Source organism: Hyperoodon ampullatus (assembly GCF_949752795.1).
Source record: "Hyperoodon ampullatus genome assembly, chromosome: 14".
Taxonomy (NCBI): Eukaryota; Metazoa; Chordata; class Mammalia; order Artiodactyla; family Ziphiidae; genus Hyperoodon; species Hyperoodon ampullatus.
The window spans coordinates 1,774,178-1,801,484 of record NC_136927.1 but is presented as its reverse complement, the minus strand read 5'-3'; the positions used below and the strand labels follow the sequence as shown (position 1 = coordinate 1,801,484).

Genomic DNA, 27,307 nt, shown 5'->3' with positions numbered 1-27,307 from the left:
CACTGTGTGCCAGGCACTGTTCTTTTTTTGTTTGTTTTTGTTTTTGCGGTACGCGGGCCTCTCACTGTTGTGGCCTCTCCCGTTGCGGAGCACAGGCTCCGGACGCGCAGGCTCAGCGGCCATGGCTCACGGGCCCAGCCGCTCCGAGGCATGTGGGATCCTCCCAGACTGGGGCACGAACCCGTGTCCCCTGCATCGGCAGGCGGACTCTCAACCACTGCGCCACCAGGGAAGCCCCCGGCACTGTTCTTGATCACTGGGATACTGACTGTGAACAAAATGAACAGAAAGTCCTGCTCTCGTGGGGCTGATGTTCTCGTAGCGGGAGGTGGACAGCGCTCGGCGGACGCAGCGAGTCGGTGAGGCACGTCAGAGCCGCGGGGGCAGCTAGGGCTCAGGGCCGTTGTCCCTGAGGAAACGTCACCGAGAGTGAGTTTTGCACCAGGATTGGAAGGAGGTGGCCTGGTGGATTTCTGGGAGGAGAACCCTGGCAGAAGAGACAACAGGTGAAGGCGCCCGGGCGGCTGCGGCGCGCTGCGTTCACGGCGCGGCCGGGCAGCTGGTGTGGCTGGAGAGAGGGGAGCAGGCGGGCGGGGGGTTTGCTGGCCGAGAAGGTGAAGGGGCGTTTGGGGGGGCGGTGGTGGAGCTGGGGAAACCCCGCATTTGGAGCTATTCTTCTTAGCGGCTGTCATTCTGATCCTCAGTTAGGAAACTTTAGTTTTTTGTGGTTTTTTTTTTTTTTTTTTTTTAATGCTGCCAGGAAACATGCACAGATCACTAAGGTGACTGCAGTGACTCTCCGAGGGGGGTTTCTGAAGACAGTGCTGGTGACGTAGTGTGGTTCACGTGGGAAGATAAAAGCCTTTTGCGAAGCGTCTGTGAGCAGGAAAAAAATGTGGAATTCTCTAGGAGTGGATTCTAAGGATAGAATAAACAATAGGGCAAACTCTTTTGTGAACGGTGACATTCTTCACGCTGCTTTTAGGAGCAGAAAGCAGTTAGTAGGAGAACGGCTAAAGGATTTTTAGTTCCGTATCTAAGTTATTATTCAGTCTTTACAGGTAATAGTCTTAATAACTTCGAAAATATGGAACAGTGTTGTAAAAGGAAAGAAATCAAGGTAAAATGGAAGATGAATTGCGACTGTATTCAAGCGTCAAGGGCCTACCAGAAGGGCGAGGAAAACCGGTCGGAAAAGCGTGGGTGTCGGCCAGCATGGGAGGCAGCTGGAGCCCCTGCTGCTGGGAGTGTAAACTGGCTCAGTTACTTGGAGAACTGGAATTCACTGAGCTGCACATACGAAACCCCAGGATCCAGTCATTTCACTCTCAGGAATGTACCGAACAGAAATGCGTACATGCGTCCACCAACGTGCGGGTGCTGGCGTGTTTGTAGCAGCGGCGTGTGAAGCTGCCCAGATGCTGCGCGGCCGCAGAATGAGTAATAGGCCCCGGCTGATCACACAGCGGGATCCACAGCAAGAAAATGGACCGTCTGCACCCCATGAGCCACGCAGAGGGGTTGTACACACCACGAGTGGAAGAAGTCAGAAACAGAGGAACTCAGGGTTTGAGTCCGCGTGTATGGTGTCAATAAAGAATCAGGCAGAGGCAACCCGTGGCTTTAGAAGTCTCTCCCTTGGGGAGAAGGGAGCGTGAGGGGTACCCTTCTTTATCCAGGTGCTGTTACCCTGATATGAAAATTCATTGAGCTGAACAGTTTTGAGATGTTCGCTTCTCCGTGAGCACGCTCTGTTTCAATATAAAAGGGTTTTAAAAGCCAGTGAGAAAAGAAAGGAATTGTATGTTTACTGTATATAATGAAACACAATGTTTGCATGGACTTCCTGGACACTTATGTAGAGAAAAGTGCACAGACCTGCCTGGAAATCGTACCCATCAACTCTAGGATAGTGGTTACTTTGGAATAGGAAAAAAGGGGTCGGGAGGATGGTGTGCATCTGTAACATTTTGTTTATTAAAAATTCTTTTCAGCAAAAAATAGGGCACAATGTCCTCTTTAGTGAAATCTTGGTGGATACATGGGTTCTGATATTTCCTGTACTTTCATGTATGTTTGAAGTATTTCACAACAAAAATACATGTATTTGAAAGGATAAGATGGAAGTGAAACAGTGTTCATAGTGATTATCTGACTGGCTAGGAATTTAGGAGGTTTTTGCTTCCACAGAAAAGTTGAAGGAAACATGGTCATGGAAGCTTGGAAACATGCTTGGTATTTGAAAATTGCTTGTGTCATATTACAACCCTATACACGTGGAGAATAATGCACACAATGAACACGGATGTATATAGATTGTTGGGTTGGAGAGATTTTCTTTATTTCAAGATTTTTTTTTTTTAATGGATTTAAAAAAATAAATTTATTTATTTATTTATGGCTCCGTTGGGTCTTTGTTGCTGCACACAGGCTTCAGTAGTTGTGGCTCGTGGGCTCAGTAGTTGTGGCTCACGGGCTCTAGAGCGCAGGCTCAGTAGTTGTGGTGCACGGGCTTATTAGTTGCTCCGCGGCATGTGGGATCTTCCCGGACCAGGGCTCGAACCCGTGTCCCCTGCATTGGCAGGCGGATTCTTAACCGCTGCACCACCAGGGAAGTCCCTTTATTTCAAGATACTGTAACGTTACATAAAATAGGTTATTAAAAGAAAAGTAAACCTTAAAGTTGATGAAATTGAGGCCATGCACAGTTTGTTCAGTTGAGCTCCTGAGTTAGGGACAATCAAAAGCTGGCTGGTGACAGATCACTTTTCGGGGCGAGCTGACCACAGATGGGGCAGCTCTGTTTCCTGGCGTTTGGGGGGCGTTCCTGACGTCCTCTGGCCATGGAGCTGCTGAATGCTCATTTCTGAGGCCATGGCCATGATAAGGATGAGGAAACTTCTGCTTCCATTTCCTGAGAACAGTTTGTTAACTGCAGAATAACAGTGTAGCTTAGAGAAGTTTTCAAAGGTTGAAACAGTTTCACGAGCCTGAGAAGGAACATTCAGGTTGAAAATGGCGTCTGCGGCCCCGTTTCATGTGATTTCGGTGAAAAGGTCGTCGTCTGGAATGTCGTTCGTTCCGCGTTTGACGACTGCAGGAAGTCTGGTGGCAGCATCTGTGCACGTCTGCGTTTTGTTAGACGAGGGGCACGGGTCTGGGTGAGGCCCTGAATTCCTTCCCTCTGGTCGCCCTGTGACAGTGGTTCTCACGCTGTGGCCCCTGGATCCGCAGCATCATCTGGGAACTTGTTACAAATTCAGATTCTTAGGCCCCGCCCGAGACTCTGGGACTGGGGCCCAGCAATCTGTGTTTTTTTAGGTGTAAAATATACATAATGTAAAATTTTAACCGTTTTTAGGTGTACAGTTCTGTGGCATTAAGTACATTCATATTGTGCCTCCACTGATACCATCCATCTTTAGAACTTACTCATCTTGCAAGATGGAAACTCTGCCCCATTGAACGCTCCCTCTCCATCCTCCCGTCCCGCAGCCCCTGGTCCCCACCATCTGCTTTCTTTTTCTGTGAATTTGCTCTAGGGACCTCACGTGAGTGGAATCATACATTGTCTTTTTGTGTCTGGCTTATTTCACTGGTCCTCAGGGTCCATCCACAATGTAGCAGGCATCAGTACTTCCTTCTTTTTTAAGGCTGAGTAGTGTTCCGTTGTGTGGATGGCCCGCATTTTGTGGATGTGTTCATCTGTCAGGGGACCCTTGGGTGGTTCCACCTTTTGACTACTGTGAATAATATACCGCATTGAACATGGCTGTGCACATATGTCTTCCAGTTCCTGCTTTCAGTTCTTTCGGGTACAGACCCAGAAGTGGAATTGCTGGCTCCTATGGGGATTCTATATTTAATTTTTTGAGGAACTGCTGCACTGTTTTCCACAGCGGCTGCACCAACTTTTACGGCCCCACCAGCCACACACAAGGCTTCCAGTCCCTCCATGCCCTTGCTAACACTTTTTTTTTTTTTTTTGCGGTACGCGGGCCTCTCACTGCTGTGGCCTCTCCTGTTGCGAAGCACAGGCTCTGGACGCGCACGCTCAGCGGCCATGGCTCACGGGCCCAGCTGCTCCGCGGCATGTGCGATCCTCCAGGACCGGGGCACGAACCCGTGTCCCCTGCATTGGCAGGCGGACTCTCAACCACTGCGCCACCAGGGAAGCCCACTTTTCTTTTTTTGATAAGAGCTATCTTAACCACCAGCGTGCGGGCGAGCCCGCAGGTGGTCCTGATGCGTGCTCAGTTTGGAGACTTCAGCTCCTGTGACTGTGCTGTCTCTCGCTGGTCCCTGCCGTCCCCACATGCTGGTGAGCCAGCAGCCGAGGATGGCAGTGGTGGTGGAACCCTGAGCGTGGAGTCCATCAGAAGACATGTTCGTATGCACCTGCCACTAAACGAAGAAAATAGGGACCTTCTGCACTGGCTGCCTTTGGGGGCCACGTGACCTCTCGTGGCTCGAAAGGCACTTCACACTGAGGGGTGCTCTGCCAGCAGGGAGGCCCCCAGGGCTGCCTGGGCTGAGCGGGCGGGGTTAGGACCTTCTCCTAGCGCTTAGAGCAGCACCCCACCTGAGCTGGCATGGATCGTGCGGGGCGGCCAGGCTGACCTTGGCCCCCGTGGGTGGCGCCCTGTGCTCACTGTGCAGGGTCTCCCAGTCTGGACTTCCGTGTTGGTCAGCATTTGCTGAGGTTTGCTTAGATAAAGCAAGGATGTGTGCGAGTCAGAGTGGTTTATTCAGCAAATCCTGTTTGTTTCCCAAAGCTTTGTTCGGGAGTAAGGGCCCCAGATGTTAGCTGCTAACAGAGCACGTGGGGTTAGACGTCTTGGGATGCATCCCAGGGGCAGGATTGCTGCCTAAAGGTTCCGATGGAAGTGTGTTGGGAAGGATAGTTGGTCTGTGTGTGTGTTTGAAGTTTCATGGCTTTGATTTGTGGATAACCGACTTGGAGAATCCCAGAATCTCAGAGCTGAATGGCTGTTAAATACTCCTAGCTGGCTGTTTCCCTTTTCATGCTGTGTGACCTTGGGGTCACACAGTGCGCTGGTGGCCGGCCTGGGAGTGATGCCGCTTCTTGTCGCTGTCACCCTGGAGCCAGCGGAGCGAGATATCCAGAGAGGAGGGGAGTGTGAGGCTCGGCCACACTGACCGTGAGGCCCTGACCCGTGGGCCGGCCTGGAGCCAAGGGCCCGACACCTGTTGTCGTGGGGGAGCATGTGCTAAGTTTTACTCAGCAGACTTAGAGACTCTCTTGGGCTTGGAGCAAATGAGGTCTGGGCTGGAGCCAAGGGTTCCCGAACGTGTCGGGGAGCTGGTGATCTGAGCTCTGCTGTCTCGTTCTGTGCCCACAGGGGCCATCCGTGTGGGCTGGCGTTAGCCTGCTTCTCAGCCTGCGGGTCTGAGAGCTGCTTCCTGGCCCAGTGTCAGGACAGTGGGTGGCTTTTCAAGGCCAGGGCTTCCGACTCCAGGGGACCCCATGGTAGAGCAGTTTTGTGCTGGAGAGTTTGCAGGGACACCCTTGGAGAGGCCTGTTGGAGAGCTCCGAGGCCGTCACTCGCCAGCCACACTGCTGGGGACGTCGGAGACTGGATTTCCGCCCGTGTCCGTCTAAGGTCAGGGCCAGCCTTTGTCCATCACCGTTCATCAGGGGCCTGGCTGGCCTCTCTTGTCCGAGCTGTTTCATCTCTGAGGGGGCTGGCTTGGTGGACGGTGCCTCTTCCAGGCCCTGGTCTTACGGGGCTGCTTAAACTGGTGTAGGAGGCTGCATTTGAGGAGAGTCTTAAAGTCCTGTCGGTGACCTTGACATCCACACCCTTGGTAAACCAGAATCTCCTCCCTGCATTTCTGCCCTTTCGTCAGTGTGTGGTCCATCACATGACAGTGCAGCCTGTCTGAAATGGTCTTTTTCCCTTCTTTTTTGCTCTTCAATTTTTGTTTTTCTTTGAAAATATGGGTGTCTTAGTTTAGTAAATTGATGTTTGGGATGGTGGCTTTCTTGTGATTGAAACTTCTGCAAAGGGGCTGTTCTCAGGGTGGTTGAGAGAAATGTCTTTGGTTTAAAATGTGTCTTTTGAGTTGTCTTTTAAATCCTCTGGCGATCAAAGTTCAGATTTCTCAGAAGCATGTGATCATTTGGTAATCATTATTGAGCTTACATTCTGTCTTGGGACATTATCGTGTTTTAATCAACAACAAAATCATAAAGTTTTCTCTATTGAGCATGTATTAATTTTTATCTTACATAAAAATTTTAATAGAGACCTCTGGTGCTCTTCCAGTGATCTTTCCCCCATTAATTTAATTTTTCCTCTGTTCCTTTGTTACAGCTTTCTTTTACATTAAATAAGTATTTTCTAGTGTTCCATTTACACTCCCACATAGTTTTGGTTATTATACTTTTTTGGGGTTATTTTCTTGGTAATTGCCATGGGAGTTATAGCTCCCATATTTTATAACAGTCTAGCTCCCTTTTTTTTTTTTTTTTTTTTTCCCTGGTACACGGGCCTCTCACTATTGTGGCCTCTCCCGTGGCCTCTCCCGTTGCGGAGCACAGGCCCCGGACGCGCAGGCTCAGTGGCCATGGCTCACGGTCCCAGCCACTCCGCGGCACGTGGGATCTTCCCGGACCGGGGCACGAAGCCGTGTCCCCTGCATCGGCAGGCGGACTCTCAACTACTGTGCCACCAGGGAAGCCCAGGGACCCTGTCTTATTCATCACCGTGTTCCCTGGAGCTGGTACTTAAGAAATGCTTGTTGGCTCCTTGAGGATTTCTGTGGTCCCCAAGGAGACCGGGTAAACACAGTTTTAAGGCCCCTTTCCATGTAAAAATATTTTTACATGGAAAGGGGCTGGGCTCTTGGGATGACTTCGGAGAACAGGTACATTCTAGAGCTGTGGTCTCCACACATTTTTAGTCATTAAGGTGTTGGGGACTGCCAGTTGGGGACACCCCCCCTCGTATACACACTTTATATACAGACACTTATGTACACACACTCATACATGTGTGTGCACACATGTACGCATACACATTTATACATATACACACTCACACCTCATTCAGACTCATACACGTACACACTCACGTATGTATGCACTCGTACGCACACACCCACGTGCAACACCTGTATGCACTCATACACATGTACATAATTTATACATATGCATATTTTAATAATTTGTATGCATGTACTACACTCTACTACTCTTATTATGTACATTATAATATAAATTAAAAAGAAAGAGATAGAAAGTACAAGTGCAATGAAAAAATTAAAAAAAATAAAGAAAAGTACAGTTGCTAATACCTTCTTCCTGCTCTTGGTGGATTGTTGCGACCCTGGGATATATGCCCTCACTTGAGAGCAGCCTCCTTTAGAGCACATGACATGTAGTGTTTTTTTTTTTTTTTTTTAATTTATTTTTGGCTGCGTTGGGTCTTCATTACTGTGTGTGGGCTTTCTCTAGTTGCGGCGAGCCGGGGCTACTCTTTGTTGTGAAGCACAGAGCTCTAGGCACGTGGGCTTCAGTAGTTGTGGCACGTGGGCTCAGTAGTTGTGGCTCAGGGGCTCTAGAGCTCAGGCTAAGTAGTTGTGGCACACGGACTTAGTTGCTCCGTGGCATGTGGGATCTTCCTGGACTGGGGCTCGAACCCATGTCCCCTGCACTGGCAGGCGGATTCTTAACCACTGAACCACCAGGGAAGCCCGACATTTAGTTTTTGTATGGAGTTTTGAGGCCCTTGGGGATTCCCAGATACAAGTTAAGCCCTTGTTTATTTTCTTAATCTTTAAGGTCAGTTCAAGGCAGCTATATTTTAAATCCTAAAATGCTGAGTGATTTCACAGATGAAAATAATCTGGTCATTAATTCTGTATTAGAATGTAAACCAGAATCTTGCACTGAAGAATTACTTTAAGAAGTAAATCATAAAAAGTGATACAATGACCTTGTAGAAAATTGAGACGGTGGAGAAATGGGATCTACCCTTTGTTGTATTTGTTTATAGCAGTGTTGCTTGGAATGAGACCTTCTTCTCCCAAGGGATGCCTTAAACATCTTCTTTTTTTAACTGAAAAGAACCTTTTTTTCTTTAAAGTTCTGAACTCTTCTCTGTACTAAAAACCAAGCTGACCTTTTAACAGGATTTCTTTGCTTGTTGGCAGGTTGTTAGATATAAAATCTCTGATTTGTCTTTCCCTGTCCTGTGAATGATACGTGGGTGACTTCTTGTGTCTAAGGAAGCTGAAGTTTTAGGGCTTAATGCTTTGATTTGTGTGAGCAGGCACTCTAGCTCAAGCAAGCATGCAGGTTTTTACACATTAGAATGATTGTGGTGGCAGGAATGCAGTGTGCTCTGATTCTGGAAATGCAGGAAATGTAGAAGATCGTGTGGCCCATTTCTCTGTTTTAACCCTTTTCTTGACTCTGGAGAAAAGGAGGACTCTATTTTTGCACGTAACTTGCAAATATTTCACTTCTTTTTCTCTGCCCAAGTTGAAAACTAGACTTGCCCGGTCCTGGCCGTGTGGGCGTGTTGCTGATTCATGGCGTGGTGGTTTATATGAGAGGAGGACGTGGCCCTGAGTGGACCCCCCAGCCTGAATGGATGAGCGTCACCGGGGCCAGGACGGGGTTTGGCTGGGTGACGTGGCGGGAGTCCACGTGCTGAGCCAGCAGGCGGCGTCTGAGGGGCGGCCTCCCTGTCTGAGCAGCTGCGCTCACCTTGTCTCCTGCAGACTCACCAGCGCCCCAGGTCAGCGAGCCGAGGGCCCCGGACTCCAGTCGGATGCAGATGCCGCCGGGGAACCCACTCCTGTTGTCGCTCACGCTGCAGGAGCTGCTGGCCAGGGACGCCGTGCAGGTGGAGCTCATCCCCGAGAAGAAGGGCCTCTTCCTCAAGCACGTGGAGTATGAGGTTTCCAGCCAGGTACCTGCGGCACGCAGTGCGGGGCGGAGGTGGTGGGAGGGGGAGGGCCGCCGGGAAGACCCACAGCGGCGGGCGGGCCCCCCAGCATGCTTGTCTCTGTGGCCGCCCCCCAGCGGCCCTGCCCGCCCTCGCCGCCAGAGCTCTGGGATCCTGCCTCTCAAGACGGTCGGGCTCTGGAGCGCAAGCCCTGGACGGGCCAGCCTGGGGCGGTCCTGCGGTGCTGGGACGTCCCTGAGGGTGAGAGCGTGGACCCCACAGAATGTGGGCTCCACACCCCGAGTCCAGTGTGCGGGGCTCATCCCCCAAATGGTGCTGCCGTCCCTGTTAGGGGCACCCCTGAAATCAGAGTTCATCGATGCCAGACGCCTGGCCCCGGGGTTGGCCGGGTGCGTAGAACCCTGTGGCATCTGCAGCGTTTATCTTTTTGTCCGTTCGCCTGTTATCTTGGTTCAGTTAGGATACGTTCTGATGGGAGCTTTTATTCTTTATCCTGGGGATTAAGTCATCGGCGAACCAAGAGCACCCGTGTGTGTGCGGCGGGGGGCAGATTCGCAGGGTCAGTGCTGCCCCCGCCACTGAGAGCTGCCCGGGTCACACGCTCAGGAAGCAGTGCTGTAGGGCTTGGGCTGGGAAAGCATCACGACCGTCATCGCAGGGAGAAAGGCGCGTGTCCAGAACCCGGGAGCAGTTCCCCGTCGCGGACGCTGTTTGCCGTGTTCCGTGAGACTCAAGAATCACAGCATTTTTGTTTTATTGTGGTTTTTTTTTTTTTTTTCCTGGTACGTGGGCCTCTCACTGCTGTGGCCTCTCCCGTTGCAGAGCACAGGCTCCAGCCATGCAGGCTCAACGGCCATGGCTCACGGGCCCAGCCGCTCCGCGGCATGTGGGATCTTCCCGGACCAGGGCACGAACCCGTGTCCCCTGCGTTGGCAGGCGGACCCTCCACCACTGCACCACCAGGGAAGCCCTGTTTCGTTGTGTTTTAAAGGCAGGATGACAGAAGTCTGGGAGTAAACTTCGCTCTGACACTGGTCAGTGTCGCTGCCAAGGGGGAGAGCAGAGGTCAGAGAGGGAAGGAGGCCCTCACGTGTTTCGGGGACAGCGTTGCCGTTTGGCATTGCCGCAGTCTGGCCTCCTCGGCCGTGGTGAGGATGGAGGCTCCGGCGCCTCCTCCGGGGCCTCGTCGCCCACGGGCCGGGTGCCCCGCACGTGTGACAAGCTGCTCTTCTGTGAGAGTGGCCTTATCTTCTGTCTCGTTAAACTGCCCGCTCCTGAAGTAAACTGATGACCTCGTAACGAACGTTTTTAGAAGGAGGCCGTTTTGCCCAGGTCACCTCCTGAAACGTGCGTGGAGGGGTCAGCCCGCTAATGTTAGGACCGCGGGGGTGGCTCCTGGGCCGTGGGGCTCCTCGGGCTGTGGCCCCTGCTTGCGTGCTTGCTGTTAGGGGAACCCCTGAAATCAGAGTTCATTGATGCCAGACGCCTGGCCCCAGGTGCAGACGTGGCACGATGCCCGCCAGAGGTGGACACACGTGGCTTCATATTTGTCCTTCGTGTAGTATATATTTAGCTTTTTTATAGACTTTGTTTTTTGGGGGGTGTTCTTAGTTTCGCAGCAATATTGAGCTGAAGGAACAGATTTCCCACCTTCCCCTCCCCCACTGTCACCCCCCTGCCAGGCGGTGCATTTGTTACAGGTGATGAACCTGCGCAGACACGTCCTTGTCACCCAGAGTCCACAGTTGACATGACGGGTCACTCTTGTTATTGTACACCCTCTGGGTTCGGTCCACCGCTGTAGAACCACACAGTGTGGCTTCACTGCCCTAAGCGTCCCCTGTGCTCCGCCCCCTTCACCCCTCTCCCACCTCCACTCAGACGCCACTGATCTTTCACTGTCTCCGTAGCTTTGCTTTTTCCTGAGTGTCGTGTCATTGGAGCCACACAGTATGTCACCATCTCAGACTGGCTTTTTCCAGTCGGTGATGTTAATTAGTAACTAGTGTAACACAGTTAATTTCAGAGATCGCTGTTCATGCTGGTTCTCGTGAGAGCCCTTATATTCGACTCCAGTGAGGCCGCTCTCTGGACGGGATGCTAATCCTGAGGAACCTGCAGGTTTATCAAGGGCGGGCTCAGGGTGGACTCTGTCGGCAGTTTCGTCTGAGTTGCGCGTCTGCCGTGTTTCAGTCTTCGTGTTCAGCATTTGGTCTGCTTTTAGGCAGTTGGGTCTGTTTCAGGAGGTGCAGTGCTGCTTGTGTTAGCACGGTTTGAAAGTGTATGTTGAGGGGCTTCCCTGGTGGCGCAGTGGTTGAGAGTCCGCTTGCCGATGCAGGGGACACGGGTTCATGCCCTGGTCCGGGAAGATCCCACATGCCGCGGAGCGGCTGGGCCCATGAGCCATGGCCGCTGAGCCTGCGCGTCTGGAGCCTGTGCTCCGCAATGGGAGAGGCCACAACAGTGAGAGACCCGCGTACCGCAAAAAAAAAAATAAGAAAAAAAAGAAAGTGTATGTTGAGGACATACCCTCAAAGGTATTCCCATGTGATACCTAAGGGGAGGAGGGATGCTGCCATATAGGTGAAAACTCCTGTAAGGAGACTCTTCTTGTTCAGAAGATCCAGAATAATAGACGGTTAATTAAATACACAGTTAGAGCTATGCAGTGTTTAAAAGTTCTATTTCCATCCATCAAGGACATAGACGATTTCTCCTTCTGGTAAAGGCCTGGTGAGAGAAGGTGAGGAATTTAGTCCTGTTATTTCCACAGGTTCTATTTAGTGGTGGAAGGGGAAGGTAAGGGGAAACTGTGAAGTGTGAGGGTTTCTACTGAGCTCCGAACCTCTTTTCTTGCAGCGCTTCAAGTCCTGCGTGTATCGACGGTACAATGACTTCGTGGTCTTCCACGAGATGCTGCTGCAGAAGTTCCCGTACCGCATGGTGCCGGCCCTCCCGCCCAAGAGGATGCTGGGAGGTAAAGCTGGGTTTGCTGGCGGCCGGGGGGCGTAGGGGGGTGGGGTCCCCCCGCCCTGTGCTGAGGTCCTGGCTCCGTGATGGACGCCCCTCTCCACTCGTGGCCCATCTTCCTCTGGCCCTCTGCCCAGCAGGGATGGGACGGTAGCAGGGCTGTGGTGCAGCACCAGCCCTTGGGGAATCTGGACGCAGCTGTGGCTTAGAGCCCAGGTCTGGTACGGGACGGTGACATCACCTGGTGCCCTCAGCTACGTGAGCCTCCTGCCTGATAGCTGACACGTAGGGAAGTACCCCGTTCTGCAAGGGAGAAGGAGTGTACCCCAGTTCTCCTTCCCAGAGGACAGAGGCCAGGCGTCCGGGGGCTCCTGAGTGGGGGACCAGGAGCGCTGTTTGTTTTGCCGGCTCTAGGAGAGCGGTGGGCACCACCATAGTGTAACGTGCTCTGCGAGAGAACAGAAGTGAACGTCAGCCCAGTGACCTAACCTGCATCTCAAAGGAGATAAAAACAATAGCAGGTGGCTATCTCATCTTCATGCTTCGCCGGCGATTACTTGGGGCTAGGTGAGGGATCACAGGTGTCTCCGTGCCCCCTGCACTGGCCTGTCTGTCCCAGGGTTCCAGAGCGCAGGAGTCAGCTGAGGCCTCCTCTGAGGTCTCTCTGATCTTCACCCACAGCCCTTTTCTCAGATTCTAGATGAAACCTGATCCAAAGGCAAGTACCCAAAGCCGGCCATTGATTTCCTGCCGTTTTCCACGTCCTAAAGTGCTGCTTTCACCCGTCACTGACTAGATCAGAACCTGATAATGTCATTTTCTTCTTGCCCCAACTGAGCACGTGGAACAAATACTGTCACGTGGAAGGGGAAGGATGCTGAGGGCAGGAGTTGGGAACACTTTGGGAGTAAGGTGGACGCTCAGTGAAATCCAGGCAGCAAGGTTGATTGGGTGTGGGTAGGACTTGGAACCTGGAAACTGTCCTGCAATGCTTGGTCGTGTGACTCCGCCTTAGTGAAAACATAGCCTTCAGTGGATGGGGTCCTGGTGGCCTTGAGGGGGGAGATCCTCTTCCAGCTGTTTTTCAATAATTTAAAAATAATACTTTAAATACCATTTTTATTTGTGGTTGGATTTAAATACTCCCAGTGCATCATTGTACACTTTTACTTTTTTTGCCCTTGGAGTGAAAATACGTAACCCAAACGAAAGCAGTTCACAATTGGAGAGTGAGTAATAAGTGATGTGAACAGGAAAACTGGGTCAAATTAATATATGAGTTTAGGGGCTTCCCTGGTGGCGCAGTGGTTGGGAGTCTGCCTGCCGATGCAGGGGACACGGGTTCGTGCCCCAGTCAGGGAAGATCCCACGTGCCGCAGAGCGGCTGGGCCCGTGAGCCATGGCCGCTGAGCCTGCACGTCCGGAGCCTGTGCTCTGCAACGGGAGAGGCCACAACAGTGAGAGGCCCGCGTACCACACACACACACACACACACACACACAAAATATATATATATATACATATATATATATGTATATATATATATATGAGTTTAGGAAAACCCGTTTGTTCATAGACAGCAGCATCAGAAAGGGATCACAGTGCGGGATCCAATGCCATCGAGTAAAACCAGCGGGCTGTGTGCTTTTCCTCGGCAGATCCCGGACTGGGTGTGTCCGTAGGCAGCAGGGCGCGGAGCTGGGGGTCTGGTGCGCCTTCTGCAGCCTGTGGTCCGTGCCCAGTGCCCCCGGCTGGCCCTGTGGCTTGGCGAGCTCTCCATGTGGGAGGCGTCGGGCACCGAGAGTGAGGTCGCGTGGGCTTGTGCCCCAGGCGCTGTGTGGTCACCCCGTGTTCTGTGTCCAGCTGACAGGGAATTCATCGAGGCCCGGAGGAGAGCGCTGAAGCGCTTCATCAACCTGGTGGCCCGGCACCCACCCTTCTCTGAGGACGTTGTGCTCAAGCTGTTCCTGTCCTTCAGTGGCCCCGTGAGTACCTGCCGCCCAGCTGTCTGCATGCTGGGGCCTGAGGCTCCCCGGGTCTTACTTTCATTCTTTTTTTTTTTTGGCCGTGCCGCGCGGCTTGTGGGATCCTAGTTCCCCAACCAGGGGTCAGACCCAGGCCCACTCAGTCCCACTTATTTTCATTCTTAAATTTGCTTTTGTTTCGTGCTCTCCCCTTAATCCCCTTGTTTGGGTGCCATGACAGAATCTATTTACATGGGACAAACACAGATATGACTTATATTCTCCCAAGGTAACATGTTGAGTATGATTCTAAGGGGCATCCCGGTTCCGACTTCGCAGGGTTTTGTGTGGAAGGGGTGGCAGTCTCTGAGGGTTTGAAGCTGATACACAGGAGCCTCTGTGGTTTGGAGGGTTGACAGGCAGGCTAGCGACTCCAGATGTGAATGTGCATTTACTTAAAAAAGAAGGCTGGGGACTTCCCTGGCGGTCCAGTGGGTGAGACTCCGCCCTTCCACTGCAAGGAGCGCAGGTTCCGTCCCTGGTCGGGGAACCAGGATCCTGTAGGCTGTGCGGTGCGGCCAAAATAAAATAATAAAACAGAAGGAAGGCTGGGTTGGACTCAGTGCTACGGGGAGCGCCCGCTGAGTCTCCCTGGCCGAGCTGCAGGGTGGACGTGTGTCCTGGGAAGTTAGCTCTGTGTGGGCCTTGATTCCGGTGCGACGTTGGAGCGGCAGCATCCTTCTCCAGGCTGCCGTCAGGCCGTCCTGGTCCGTCATCAGGACGCCGAGGCACAGCCCGACGAGGCACCGCCTGGACAGCCCCGTGCGCCCAGGGCTGAGCTCTTCGGAGGCGCAGAGGCTTCCCCAAGGGACCCTCTCCTTGTTGGGGTGGGCGGAGGGGGCTCCAGTGAGGACGCCCCATATGGCCTGCGGTGCGACAGACGTGCCCTCACCGGCCGCGGGAAGATGCGGGCGCAGAGACGCAGAGGTGGATTCCACACAAGCCTGGCCGCCTCCTTTACCTCTCTCTCCCTGGAGGCCAAAGGGGCCTTTGACCCCTAGAGACGCTGTGGCCTTTCCCTCTGCGGTGCCCGGGGGGCCTGTCGGTCTGCCCCTTTTATGGGACCCGTCCCAGACATCCAGGGAATGCATGCTGTGGCCTTCTGCCCTTGAGCTGGGAGGGTGGGTCTTTTGAACCCTGGGGCTGGACAGGCTTCTGTAGCACTGGGATCTTTACCACAGCAGAGGGACGTGCTGGGACGAGGGCGCCACGCTCAGCTCGAGGCAGAGGGAGGGGGGCGGGAGGGCGAGCTCCTGCGGAAGCCGGGCGGCGTCAGGCTCCAGCGGCCCCGGCTGCCCTCACACACACGCCTGTCCCTGGGCCTCCCAGCACCATTTGCTTCTTGGTAAAATGAGGGAATTGGGACACATGCTCTTCAAGGCATCTCTGAAATGTGACGATTCCTTCACCCACACACAGCTGCACGTTAGGGTCTCTGCCTGTATCTTCCGTGGCTCTTTGTGGGGCTCGTCTTAAGGCTCGGCTTTGCCAGGGAGCCTCCTGTCAGAGGGCAGAGCTCAGAGCCGGGGCTCAGGACCCCAATGCTGCCCTTTCTCTGCCGTCAGCTCTCCCAGGGCTCTGGGGGCCCCGACCCCATGGGTCTGATCATAGGAAGGGAGGAGACTTCAGTCCCTGTGTCTGTGCCCCACGTGGGATCTTCCAGCATCTAGTGACTCTGACGTCTGTCCCAAGTACTCATGTCCCTGGTCTGGAGGTGGAGTTTCCGTCTTTCTGGAGAGAGAGCTCCACTCCAGAGCTGGAGTTCGCAGTCCTGTCACGAGGTCGGGCTTTCCTGCCTCTGGAAGACCGACCACCCCAAAGGTTAAGGCCAATGAGAAAAAAATGGAACAGGAGACAGGAAGAGATTACAGAATACTTATGTTAAAGCAAATACATGGAGGGCTTCCCTGGTGGTGCAGTGGTTACGAATCCGCCTGCCAATGCAGGGGACACGGGTTCAAGCCCTGGCCCGGGAAGATCTCACATGCTGCGGAGCAGGTAAGCCGGAGCGCCACAACTGCTGAGCCTGTGCTCTAGAGCCCGTGAGCCACAACTACTGAGACCACGAGCCACAACTACTGAGACCACGAGCCACAACTGCTGAAGCCTGTGCACCTAGAGCCCGTGCTCCGCAACAAGAAAAGCCACTGCAATGAGAAGCCCACGCACCACGACGACGAGTAGCCCCCGCTCGCTGCAGTTAGAGAAAGCCCGTGTGCAGCAACGAAGACCCAACGCAGCCCAAAAAAAAGGCCAACATGTGGAGACCCTGCTTTCTGGTGGCTCAGTTGGTCTCGTGCTTCTGGTTCTGTGGCTGGTTGAGGGTCAAGTGTTTCTCTCTCGCTTTTGCAGGATGTGCAGAACAAGTTAAAGGAATCCGCTCAGTGTGTGGGAGACGAGTTCATGAACTGTAAGCTGGCTGCTCGGGCCAAGGTACTGTTTTGATTTGATGATCCCTTCCCCCAGAGCAGTAATCGTGTGAACAGTTAGTGATGTTTGTTTTGCCTCTGCTGTGAGCCAGACATCGTGCTAAGATGGGTCGCATGGTTTTCTCCCTTGACCCTTGTTTCAGTTGATCTGAAACCCAGCGGGTGTCGTGCCCGTTTTACAGACGAGGAAATGGAGAGAGAGGCTGCCATTTGGAAGGTCCCAAGCGCCTAGGCAGAGGGGCCCAGGTGTGACTGAGCGTCTCCGACCACAGGGCCCACCGGCCCCTCGTGCCATGTCCTCGGGCATTTTGTGATTCAGATGCATGGATGCTTGGCCATCAGCTTTTTGGATTTCAGGGGATCGATGCATTGGTTTATTTTTAAATTTAGTTAATCTGGTCTCTTTCTCCAAAGGATGAAAGTAGCTATTTGGTAGCTTTGTTTTTGTTATTTCTTCTTAAACTACTTCTCCATACAAAAATACAGACTCTGTTACCTTCATTTTATTTCCTAAGCCTTTTGTTTTGTAAGGATTGTGTCGTTAACATTAGTTAATATTAATAGGTAGTTAATATTGAAGCTGGTGACGAGTTACCCTTCGGGAATAAATGAGGAAATACAGAGGCCTGGGCCTCGTGCAGAGTCAGGACCGCAGGTTCATCGTGTCGAGCTTGCAGATCGTACTTTCTGTGGTGTGCGTGTAGTGCCAGTTTCTGTGTCTCCTTTGGACAAGAAGAGGGGTCCAGGGCGGGCGCTGGAGAAAGACGTGGGCTCCTGGGCTGGGCGCTGCGTGACCTGGCCTGGGGGTCTGGGCTCGTTTACCCGCCCCGTCGACGGAGTTGCCTCCTCTCCTGATGCTCGTCTTTTCTGGAAGGTTTTCACATCTGGTGATGCCCAGTCTCCTCCCCCCTCAGGACTTCCTCCCAGCCGACATCCAGACTCAGTTCGCCGTCAGCCGGGAGCTGATCCGCAACATCTACAACAGCTTTCACAAGCTCCGCGACAGGGCCGAGCGGATGGTGTCGCGGGCCATCGACAATGCTGCTGACCTCCTCATATTCGGGAAGGAGCTGAGGCAGGTGACCCTGGTGGGCTCCATGGGGTCCGTTTTGCGGGGCAGGGTCTTTATTTAGCCTTTGGTGGCGGGCTTGGAGCAGAAAGCGTGTTTACCATAATGGCTCTCGTTCTGACTCCTCCTACCCCAGAGGGGAAGGAAAGGGCTGGGGAGACGAGATCGCATTTAGAAGAAAGAAGAGAGGTGGAGAGCGTGGGCAGAGCATCGGGGTTCCCGAACGTAGGGGCTTCCCCCGTTGTCAGGGTCAGGCCTGAGACAAGGTTCATCTGAGCAGGGAAGGGCCGTGCCGGGCTGGTCACGCTTCCTCTCCTCTGGAGGAGGGGCTGGGCCTTGAGCCAGGACGCTGCCCTCTGCAGCGGTCCCCAGAACTGCGTGCCTCAACCGTGCCGTGCACACGTTCCCTCGGGGTCTCACTGACAGTTGGTTCCAGGTCTTGGTGGATCGAGATCCTACCTTTCTGACAGACTCCCGGGGCTCCTGCTCTTCCAGTAGCAGGGACCTCGGTTGGGAGATGTGCAGGGCGGCCACCCTGGGGTGGTGTGCTGTTGGGCAGAGGGGGGCGTAGGGTGGGCTGCCCGCCCAGCTTCCAGGCCTGAGTGTCTCTACCCCTGTGTGTTTCCTCCTCCTCAGTGCTTTAGGGTCTGACACGACCCCGCTCCCCTCCTGGGCCACTCTGAACAGTAGCACATGGGGGTCCCTCAAACAGGCGCTGAAAGGCCTGTCTGTTGAATTTGCACTGCTCGCTGACAAGGCTGCACAGCAGGTGAGTGGGTTTGTTCTCCGAGGTGCTTGTTTCGGAGAACGCTCTATGCTGTGGTGTGTGGGAGCGTCTCCTTCTGAGACGGACGTCACAGTTCTGAGTCTCGAGTGAGTGGGCAGCAGTTCTCAGGTCAGGAGGGCACATCCCTGTCTGTTCCGGGTGGCTCCCTGTGAGTCCTTTACGCTCTTGAGAGGGTTGCTGATGACGTGGACAAATGAGATCTGACCTTGCTGAGATTAGAAGATGTGCTGTGTCCCTGGAGATGTAATCTTGCAACTTCCCAGGGTGTTCCGGGTGGACCCAGGTTGCTCCCATGGTGCTGTCGTAGCCAAGCAGCCTTTGGCCACTTGAAAGCTCATCAGAACAGCCAAGCTCCCAGCACTCCCAGAGAATCCCTCTATGTCTCGCCCTAGACACCCAGTTTACCTCAGGAAATGCTTCTGCTCTATGGGCAGGTGGTGTTTGTGGAAATCTGCAAAGAGTCTTGTAGTCGTTGGGGGTTAATTTGCAGATACAGTGTTTACCATCAGAGGGAAATGTTCATCTGGGTGCTTTTATGCTATAAAACTGTTACATAATTTTGAGGGTGAGAGTTTGCTTCCTAGTGCTTGGGGAAATGGGCTTTAGGCTGCTGGTAGCTGGTTTTAAATGCATTAAAATGGAGGCCTTGCTACCCGGCTGAGGCTCAAAGCTCCTTAGTAGCGAGTCACGGGACCACAGCAACGGGTGGGTCTGGGGGGTTGTCAGGCTCCAGGTGGGGCGCTCAGGTGCCAGGACAGCTCTAAGTGATGCAAAGGGAATCTGACCACATTCCTGGTGTTCTTCCCCTGTGGTCCCCGTGCCTGAGTGTGTCTTTCAGACACTGAGCGTCCCGTGGAATTGGCACGGGGCCCAGCCCATCTCCAGGTGAGAGGAGCCCACGTTTCCGTGGCGGGCGGGGCGGGGTTGGGGACCAGGAACGTGGTGTCAGAGGACTGGCTGGGTAGAGGCAGGCGAGCTCGGGCGGCCTGCTTTGTGCTGGCCTGTGTCTTGTGCTGGGACCTCGCTCGGGCTGCTTTGCTCCCTGGGTATTTTTCTCTGTGATTAGAAACAAGGGAGCTGGCCTAGATCATTAACAGCTTTTTGTTTAACCCTTGGCCCTGTACTCAGAGCTCAGTCTGTACAGCATACAAACGAAGCTGTTCTGTGGCCGGGACCCAGGCCCTGGGCCCACAGCTCCCTCTTGGACAGGTAACCTGGAGGGGGTGCACAGAGCAGGGGGGGGAGCCTCAACTCGATCATTTCCAGCATCTTTTCTGATTCAGATTTGGATGCTGCTTCTGCCCTGAAGAGGGGTGGCGGGCGTCAGGCTTCTGATGTGGTGCAGTTGGAAGTTCCCCCCGCCTCCGGGGCTCCTCACAGATGCTGCTCTGCAGTGTCATGTCTGCGCGCGTGGTGCTGTTGCCTGAACGTCCCTCATTGCTCTTGGTGGTTTCTGTGTTGAAGTGAAATCAATATAGTTTTTTTTTTTTTTTGCGGTACGCAGGCCTCACTGCTGTGGCCTCTCCCGTTGCAGAGCACGGGCTCCGGACGCGCAGGCTCAGTGGCCATGGTTCACGGGCCCAGCCGCTCCGCGGCATGTGGGATCCTCCCGGACCGGGGCACGAACCCGCGTCCCTTGCATCGGCAGGCGGACTCTCAACCACTGCGCCACCAGGGAAGCCCCCCATCAATACAGTTTTAACATGAAACTGGACCAAATGTCCTGTCAGGACTTTCATCCGTCAGAGCTAGGGTTCCACTTCACTCTTGCTGTGCAAGTGAAGATATCTGAGGGCTAGTTCTGAATTCCGTTTTTATGTATCACAGTTTTATTCTCCCCAGACCTGTTAGGAGACCTGATAACTATGTCCCAGCCAGACAAGCAAGACTCACAGTGGGGCTGTTTCTTCCTCGGTGCCAGGGCGTGTGCTTTCTGTAGAGGCACACGCGCTGGTGGTTTAGGGTCTTGCACAGCATCAGAGCAGAAATGGGACTTGGGAGCAAATGACACACGCAGGAGTCCCCCCCTGCTACACACTCGGGGAGGAACCGCTGTTCTCCTGTGTCCCCTGCCCAGTCAGGAGGGACAGGGCACCTGTGGCCATCTGGTATTTCCCTTTCTGAGTTGAAAAAACCTGCAACGTGCCTGTTATTTTCCTGTCACCTTACTGGCTAGAACCTTGACTGTAGGTGCGGGATTGAATGGCTGGGAACCTCTAGGCTCAGCGGGCCCGAGGGCCCAGGGTCCCCTGAGTTGGTGCCGGAGCTTGGGTGGAAGCCCCCGGCTCCCATCCAGCGCTTGTGCCCCCAGCGGCCTTGGACTTCTCTTCATTTCTTCTGCCTGCTCCCTCCTCATACCGAGTCTGATGTGCGGTTTCTGGGGTGAACTTTTCATTCTCTGCCATGGCTGGAGCTCTAGAGGTTTTAGAAGGGGCTTGGTTTCCTGGAGGAGCTGGTGCTGCACTTGGGAGAGGGGCTCAGCAAACACCTGGGAGAGGGGCTCAGCAAACACCTGGGAGAGGGGCTCAGCAAACACCTGGGAGCGGGGCTCAGCAAACACCTGGGAGCGGGGCTCAGCAAACACCTGGGAGCGGGGCTCAGCAAACACCTGGGAGAAGGGCTCAGCGCACCTGGAAGAGGGACGTGACGCATATTGGTGGCTGAGGGAGGTGAGGGTGCGAGAGCCCCCAGCACACATGGCTGGGACCACAGAACTAGCATGGGGGGCTCCCTGGAAACCACCGTAGCCTGACCGTTGCTGTGGCGACAGGGGGAGGGTGCGTGGTGGCCTGCAGGTCCATGTTTGCCGTTCCTGGAGCAGGAGGTGGAGAGACCGTGTTTCTCCCTCGTGCTGTCCTCGCTCGTCTCCAGGCACCAACTTGGAGCCCGGAGCAGCCCAGCCCAGGTGTGAGTGTGAGTGTGACTCCGCCTGCCTGGAGCGGCTCCAAGCATCGGTGCCCGTTGGCCATGTGGATGTGGCTCGTCCGTGCGAGCGGCGCTGGGCTACACGCCTGGCGGGTGCGGTGGGTGACTCCAGGAGCGGGGCTTCACCCTGTCGTTACCAGGACACCCAGTCGGCGAACAGCCCCCTCCCATGACGCCGCGGGGCTCCCCGCGTCAACCTCGGTGCAGAGGCGTGTGCGGGGTCCGCCCCCCCCACCCAAATCTTCAGATTCAGTCCCGCAGCTGCAGACCCTCCCCTCGGCCCCTCGCAGGCCATGCTTCTCTCCCTTTCGTTGAAACTGCAGCGATTCCCCTTGTCCCCGGTACATCCCTCCCACTTGCTCCTCCATTTAAACCCAGCTCCGCTGTCTGCGGGCGGCCAGGCTGCTGGGCGGGTAGGGAGGCGAGCAGGACGCGAGGTGGGCACAGGGCACCCGGCCCCCGTTCTTGTGCACCTGCGGGTTCTGAGGCTTTGGCCTCACGTCGGCGGGCTGTCGTGTGGACGGGGCCCCCTGCACAGCTGGGCCACAGTTCTGGGGGCCGAGCCGGCCCAGGCCTGCGGTGGGTGTGCACCCCTGGCTCTGGGTCCTTTGTGCTCGGTCAGTGTTGGCCCACCTGCCCCGTGTTTTCCAGGGCAAACAGGAGGAGAACGACGTGGTGGAGAAACTGAACCTCTTCCTGGATTTGCTCCAGTCCTATAAAGTGAGTCTCGGCTGCTGCTTGGTCAGAGACAGAGCTGTTGAGAAGGCTGCTGTGACCTTTCAAGGGTGTGGCTCTGGGGGACATGGAAAAAGAGCCTGAAGCCAGGGCTGCGGGGTGCGGATGGGCCTCCTGCAGGCTTCCCGGGGGAGGGGGTTGTGTGTCCTGCAGGGTGCTGTGGGCAGGCCTCTGGCTTCCCCGATGTGAGAGCGAGGGGTGCGTGTGCATGAGTGTGTGAGTGTGAGTGTGACTGCTATTGCTCTCTATAAACACACGAGGGGCTGGCCAGTGGGAGCCGCCTCTTCTAGGGTGTGGAGGTTCTGGGACGTCAGGCCTCAGCTCGGGGCAGGGGCGGCTTTCCAACCATCGGTGGCGGGATGGATCGCCTGTGAGCCCTGAGGATCCTTTGTGCTGAGCTCTGGGGGAGCTGGCCCAGCGCCGGTGGGGACGGTTCTAGAAGGGGTTCCTCTACTGGGTGGGATAGCAGCCAGTGGCCTCTGAAGTTGCAGCCCTGTGATTCCGTGGCTAGTATTCCCACAGGAATTGTGATGGTTACCTTAGGGCCTCGGAAATGCCAGTGCGTCATCCTTTAGGAGACTGATCTTGCTGCTGGAGGGACACTGGCTTTCTGGAATTTGCTCAGCATTACGTGTGAGGTCCAGGGCTGTCCCCACTCTGCACTGCTCATTTCCCCGTGGGTTTCTGGCTCTGCTGATTTGCACCGTGACCCCCTCACAGCTCACCCCGGGTGGCTCAGCTGGATGCTCCCTTCCACGAACACCGAGAGTGGAGTGAGCGGGGTGCCTGTGAGCTGTTTCTAAGCAGGAAAAGCTGTCCTCGCCTCCAGGCGTGGAGGCCGCGTGCAGCGGGTGCTGTCTGTGTCTCCCGCCTCCTGGGCTGACGTGCCACCTCCTCCCGGCAGGACCTCTGTGAGCGGCACGAGAAGGGCGTGCTGCACAAGCACCAGCGGGCGCTGCACAAGTACAGCCTGATGAAGAGGCAGATGATGAGCGCCGCCGTGCAGGACCGCGAGCCCGAGTCTGTGGAGCAGCTGGAGTCCCGCATTGTGGAGGTGGGCCGGGTGGCCCGGGCCTGCCTGCGGGGCAGTGGGCGGGCCTGGGGGCACCTTCCCACACCTGCCGCCGGGCCCCGGGCCGTCCTCCCCGGCTTCCTGTGGTTGGCTCCCTGAGCTGCTGGGACGCTGACGCGCGAGCACCGGCTGACGGAGCCGGTGTGACCGATGTGTTGCACGGAGGGGGGGCCTGGCCCTGGGCTCAGGAGGGGCGGGGTGTGGGCCCTGGCGCTCCTGCTTCCCCCCGTGTGCCGGGTCAGTCGCAAGGGGCTCTCTGCTCTGCAGCAGGAGAACGTGATCCAGACGATGGAGCTTCGCAACTACTTCTCCCTGTACTGCCTGCACCAGGAGACGCAGCTGGTCCACGTCTACCTGCCCCTTACCTCCCACATCCTCGGGGCCTTCGTCAGCTCCCAGATCCAAGGGCACAAGGAGGTGGGTCCCCCCCACACCCCTGCCGTCCGGGCCAGCGCCCTTCTTCCTGCAGCAGCCCGTCCTGCAGGTCTGGCAGCCCCGCGGCTGACCTTGAAGAGTTACTTGGGAAGTGAGTGCAGCGGGGGGAGCTAGGACTCGGAACCGTTCCCGTCCGAACCTGCTCGTCCCATTGTAGCCGATGACGCTCCTGACGTTGTCCTTGTGGCTCCCGGGGGGCCGGGTGGTGGGAGAGCAGAGCAGGACCGTGAAGGAGGAATTTCTTCGCTTCTGGCCGAGTTCCAGACAGAGGTCAGAGGCAAAGCACATGGAATCCCCAGGAGTGAGAGCAGACAGTGGGTGTCAGTGCAAGGAGGCGCAGGGGGACCGCAGATGGGGTGTTTCTCTGAAGACCCTGCTGAGCCCTTGAGAAGCGCCGTGACGGGCCGGGGGCCCTGCGGACCGCGCCGACAGCCTGTGTCAGCCACATAGCGCTAGCTTGGTTTTTGGCTCTTTGCCCGCTGCCCCCAGGTACAGCCTGGGATGTGTGTGCGGCCAGGGCTGAAGGGACGCTTGGAAGGTCCCTGCCCAGTTCTGCGTTCGCTGGCCTCCTAGTAGCCGACGCCCTCCTTCTCCCTGACGCCCTCTACCCTGGGCTCCTTCTCGGCTCTGGGGGCGCCGGCACCTCCTGTGAGGGACACACCTGCTGGGCGCCGCGTCTAGCTCTTGGATACGCAGGCGGGGGGCGGGGAGGTAGTGTAGGCTCAGACTCTCTGGACCTCACATCCTAGCTGTCTCAGCTTCCAGCTCTGCACCAGTCCTGAGCTCTGAACAGCCTTGGTTGGGTTGTTTAACCTCTGCGCCAGTTTCCCTACCTGAAAAGTGGCGTAGAATATAACCCTTACAGCCTTCCGAGACCGGCTCGGGGATTTGGTGGAAATGGGCCGCTTGGTCGTTGTTCCGTGCCAGGTCCTGTGGCTGTGCTGGGTACACACCTGCCCCGCAAGCATCCCTGACACCAAAGGAGTGGGAGATCCCAACAGGTCAGCCAGCTGGAGGGCACGGGTCCCATGCGGGGCCCCGGGGGTGGGCCGGGGTGCAGTCTGGGAAGCTGGCGACCCTGCCCGGAGGGCCAGGGAGGCTTTTGTGAGCAGCCCGTGGAGGGAGCTCAGACCTGTAGTTCGGGAAGGTGCCGGGTGGCAGCTGGGTGTGCGGATTCAGGGGTAGAAGACACGAGATGGTGCATCCAGGCGGGAGGTGGCCGGGCTAGAGCCGTCTGGAGCCAGTAGTGCTGGAGCCGCCTGGAGGGTGTGGTCAGCGTGTGGGTTAGTGTACACATCCCTCTCAGACTTGCTTTCAGAACCGGTGGGCCCAGGACTCAAGGGTCTGTGCTTTCAGTGGGACGCCAAGGGAGTCGGGCACGAGTGAGAAATGTTGCCCGTCTGAGACAGAAGTTCCTTGACTTTCTCTCAGTGCCTCGGTGACTTTTCACAGCAGCCCGAGGCCGAAGTACCTTTTTAATGGTTCTGTTTCTTACACTGTTAGCTCCAGACAGCGTCAGAGCAGTGGTCCACGTAGCCTGTGACAAATGCTGAGTTTCCCTTGAGCGTTTCTCATAGTTCGTGGTGCCCCTGGAGTTCGCTGGGGTGCCCAGGGTGCCCTTGGGTACAAGTGTGGGAACTGCAGGTGTGGCCAAGGCAGCAGCAGCGCTGGGGGAGGTAGGGCTGTACGCTGGTGATCCTCAAGGGCAGGTCCGGGCGGCCGGTGGGGACATTTCCTGACGCGATACTGGATTTCTCCGCTGTGGGTGACTCGTGAGTGCCCCGGTCTCGAAACTCGGGGACTAGGCTCTGCTCCAGCCGCGTGTTCCCAGGGCCACGCTGCTTCCTGTTGTGATGCGAGCCCCGCTGCCCCAGTGCTGGTCTCGGACACGGGCCTCGCTGCTCAGCCTGCTTCCGCGCAGACGCCTGGGGCCGGGAGCTGTGGTGGCGGTCGCCCTGCTCTCGCTCTGCCTGTGTCTGTGTTCCTCTGGTGGACGTTGTCTTGGCCTCTGAGCCGCCCAGAAGGCCGGCACCTGCAGACCTATCAGAGGGAGCAACCCAGTGATGACATTTCTTACGTCGAGCAGACCTGTGCCTTTCTGTCCCCGTGCAGGGGCGGTGGCACTGGCCACCGTGACCTCTGGTTGCAGGTCGCCCTTACCTGGGCTGGTCTGTGGAGGGGTCTTCGGAGCGCTGGGCCGCGATGCGGGTGGGCAGGCCGGCCCGCCCCCAGTCTGGGAGTTCTGGGGGAGGTGACACGTGCGCTGGCCTGGCTGCACGGGCGTCTCCTCTTTCCGTGGGTGTCTTGGGAGGAGACAGCTGGCGCGTCAGGCCGCGGGCAGCCGCCATCTCCTCACCCCGCCCTGCCCCTTCCTCCTCCAGATGAGCAAGGTGTGGAACGACCTGCAGCCCAAGCTACAGTGCCTCTTCGCTGGACCGCACGGCGCCCCAAGCCCATCGAGGTCCCCGCACGACGGCCTGTCTCCTCACTAGTGCCGGGAGGACGTGGGCGGCAGCTCCGGCGCCCTCACTAAAACTTCTTTCCAAATGGTGTGTTCCTGTTTACTTCCCTTCACGTGGTGGCTGCCCCGACCCCGAGGGGGCCCAGCGTTGGGCTGCAGCCCCTTGTGGAAGAGCCGATGCCCAGGCAGGGTGGGGCTGGGTCCCGGTGGCCGTGGTTCCCCTCCCCTCGCGGGGAGCAAGGCCGAGGACACGCACTAGGCCGCCGGGCGTCCACGGAAGCTGTGGCCACACGGGGTCTGTCCCGGTTGCCCTTGACCCTGCCCGGCCCTCCCGACGCACACCGTGGCCCGTCAGTCTGGTGGCAACAGTGTTGAGAGTCCCTGGAATGGTTTTCTGCCAGGACCCACAGAGGGCGAGGCAGCAGGGATGGTTTGCACACAGCAGATCGTGCAGGGTGGCGTGTGCCTGGGCCCATGTGCTAGAACAGTCGGGAGGGTTCTGAAATAGCTGAGCGGGGAGACGGGGGCAGGACCGTCCCCGCGGCCGGCGTGCTGCCGTCGGACGGCGGTGGCCGTGTCCGACACGGAACTGGCCAGCGAGACCTTCCGCTGCGGCCCACAGACAGCCCTGGCCGTGCGAGTGGGGGCCCGTGGGTCCCTGGGCCCGAACTGTGAGCGAGCCCTGGCGGCCCTGGTGTCTGTGTCCCTCCCTCCACGGCATGCACACGTGTGCACGCTCACACCGTGACCCTGTCGTGTGCCCGGCGGTCTGAGGTGTGGAGGACAAAGCAGGGACCGAAGCGTCTGGAGGTCCGTGAGCCGACGCTTCCGCCGTCTGTCCAGGTGCAGGCGGCTGCCTGTCTGTTCTTGGGAGGCCACACCGTGAACGTCGAGGCTGGCAGGGCAGTGGGCTCTGCGGGGGGATCTGTGTCGCTCTGGTAACCCTCTGTTACACCAACTTCGCTTCTTCGGGGCAGCAGGAACCCTCCTTCCAGCCTCCCTGCCACACTTGCCGGCCCAGAGCCTGCTCCGAGGGGGCGGCCGTCTGGAGCCGTGTGGGCTTACGTCCGCCTGGGGCCTGGGTGTGTCCTTCCCTGAACCCCTGTTGTGTAAGTGTGCCCCGTCCTTCACGGTTCTCACCGGCTTGGGAGGGCGTTGGAAGAGGTCGACTGCACCGGAGGGTCTCTGAGATGCCTGCCTTCCTGCAACACGTGCCTGGTTCTGGGGTTTGCCCTCGGTGTGAGGCACGCACGTGGGACCCAGAGGCTCTGGGTGGCAGGCAGGCTTCCCTGGTGAGCTGACACATGCCACAGTCTAGGGCAAAGTGAGTGTGCCCACCAGGGCCTGGGCTCACCCACACGTGGATTCTGCCTGTGCCAGCAAAGCCACAGGCGTGCGGGGAGGCCAGCTACACCCCACCCCATTGGAGCCCCATGGCAGCCAACGTGTGCCTTCCTGTGC

At 56.4% G+C, this 27,307-nt stretch overlaps 1 protein-coding gene across 1 annotated transcript; it reads left to right on the top strand.

Annotated features, from left to right (window-relative positions):
- Window positions 1-5,076: 5,076 nt before the first annotated feature.
- SNX8 (sorting nexin 8) lies at window positions 5,077-25,932 on the top strand (the record flags this gene model as incomplete). Its single annotated transcript, XM_079718307.1, has 12 exons — window positions 5,077-5,140; window positions 5,364-5,384; window positions 8,752-8,942; window positions 11,799-11,916; window positions 13,773-13,894; window positions 16,286-16,366; window positions 17,277-17,437; window positions 18,068-18,200; window positions 21,795-21,863; window positions 22,783-22,932; window positions 23,218-23,367; window positions 25,767-25,932. The coding sequence occupies 12 exons, from the start codon at window positions 5,077-5,079 to the stop codon at window positions 25,875-25,877; spliced, it is 1,371 nt and encodes a 456-aa protein (XP_079574433.1). The 3' UTR covers window positions 25,878-25,932.
- Window positions 25,933-27,307: the final 1,375 nt, after the last annotated feature.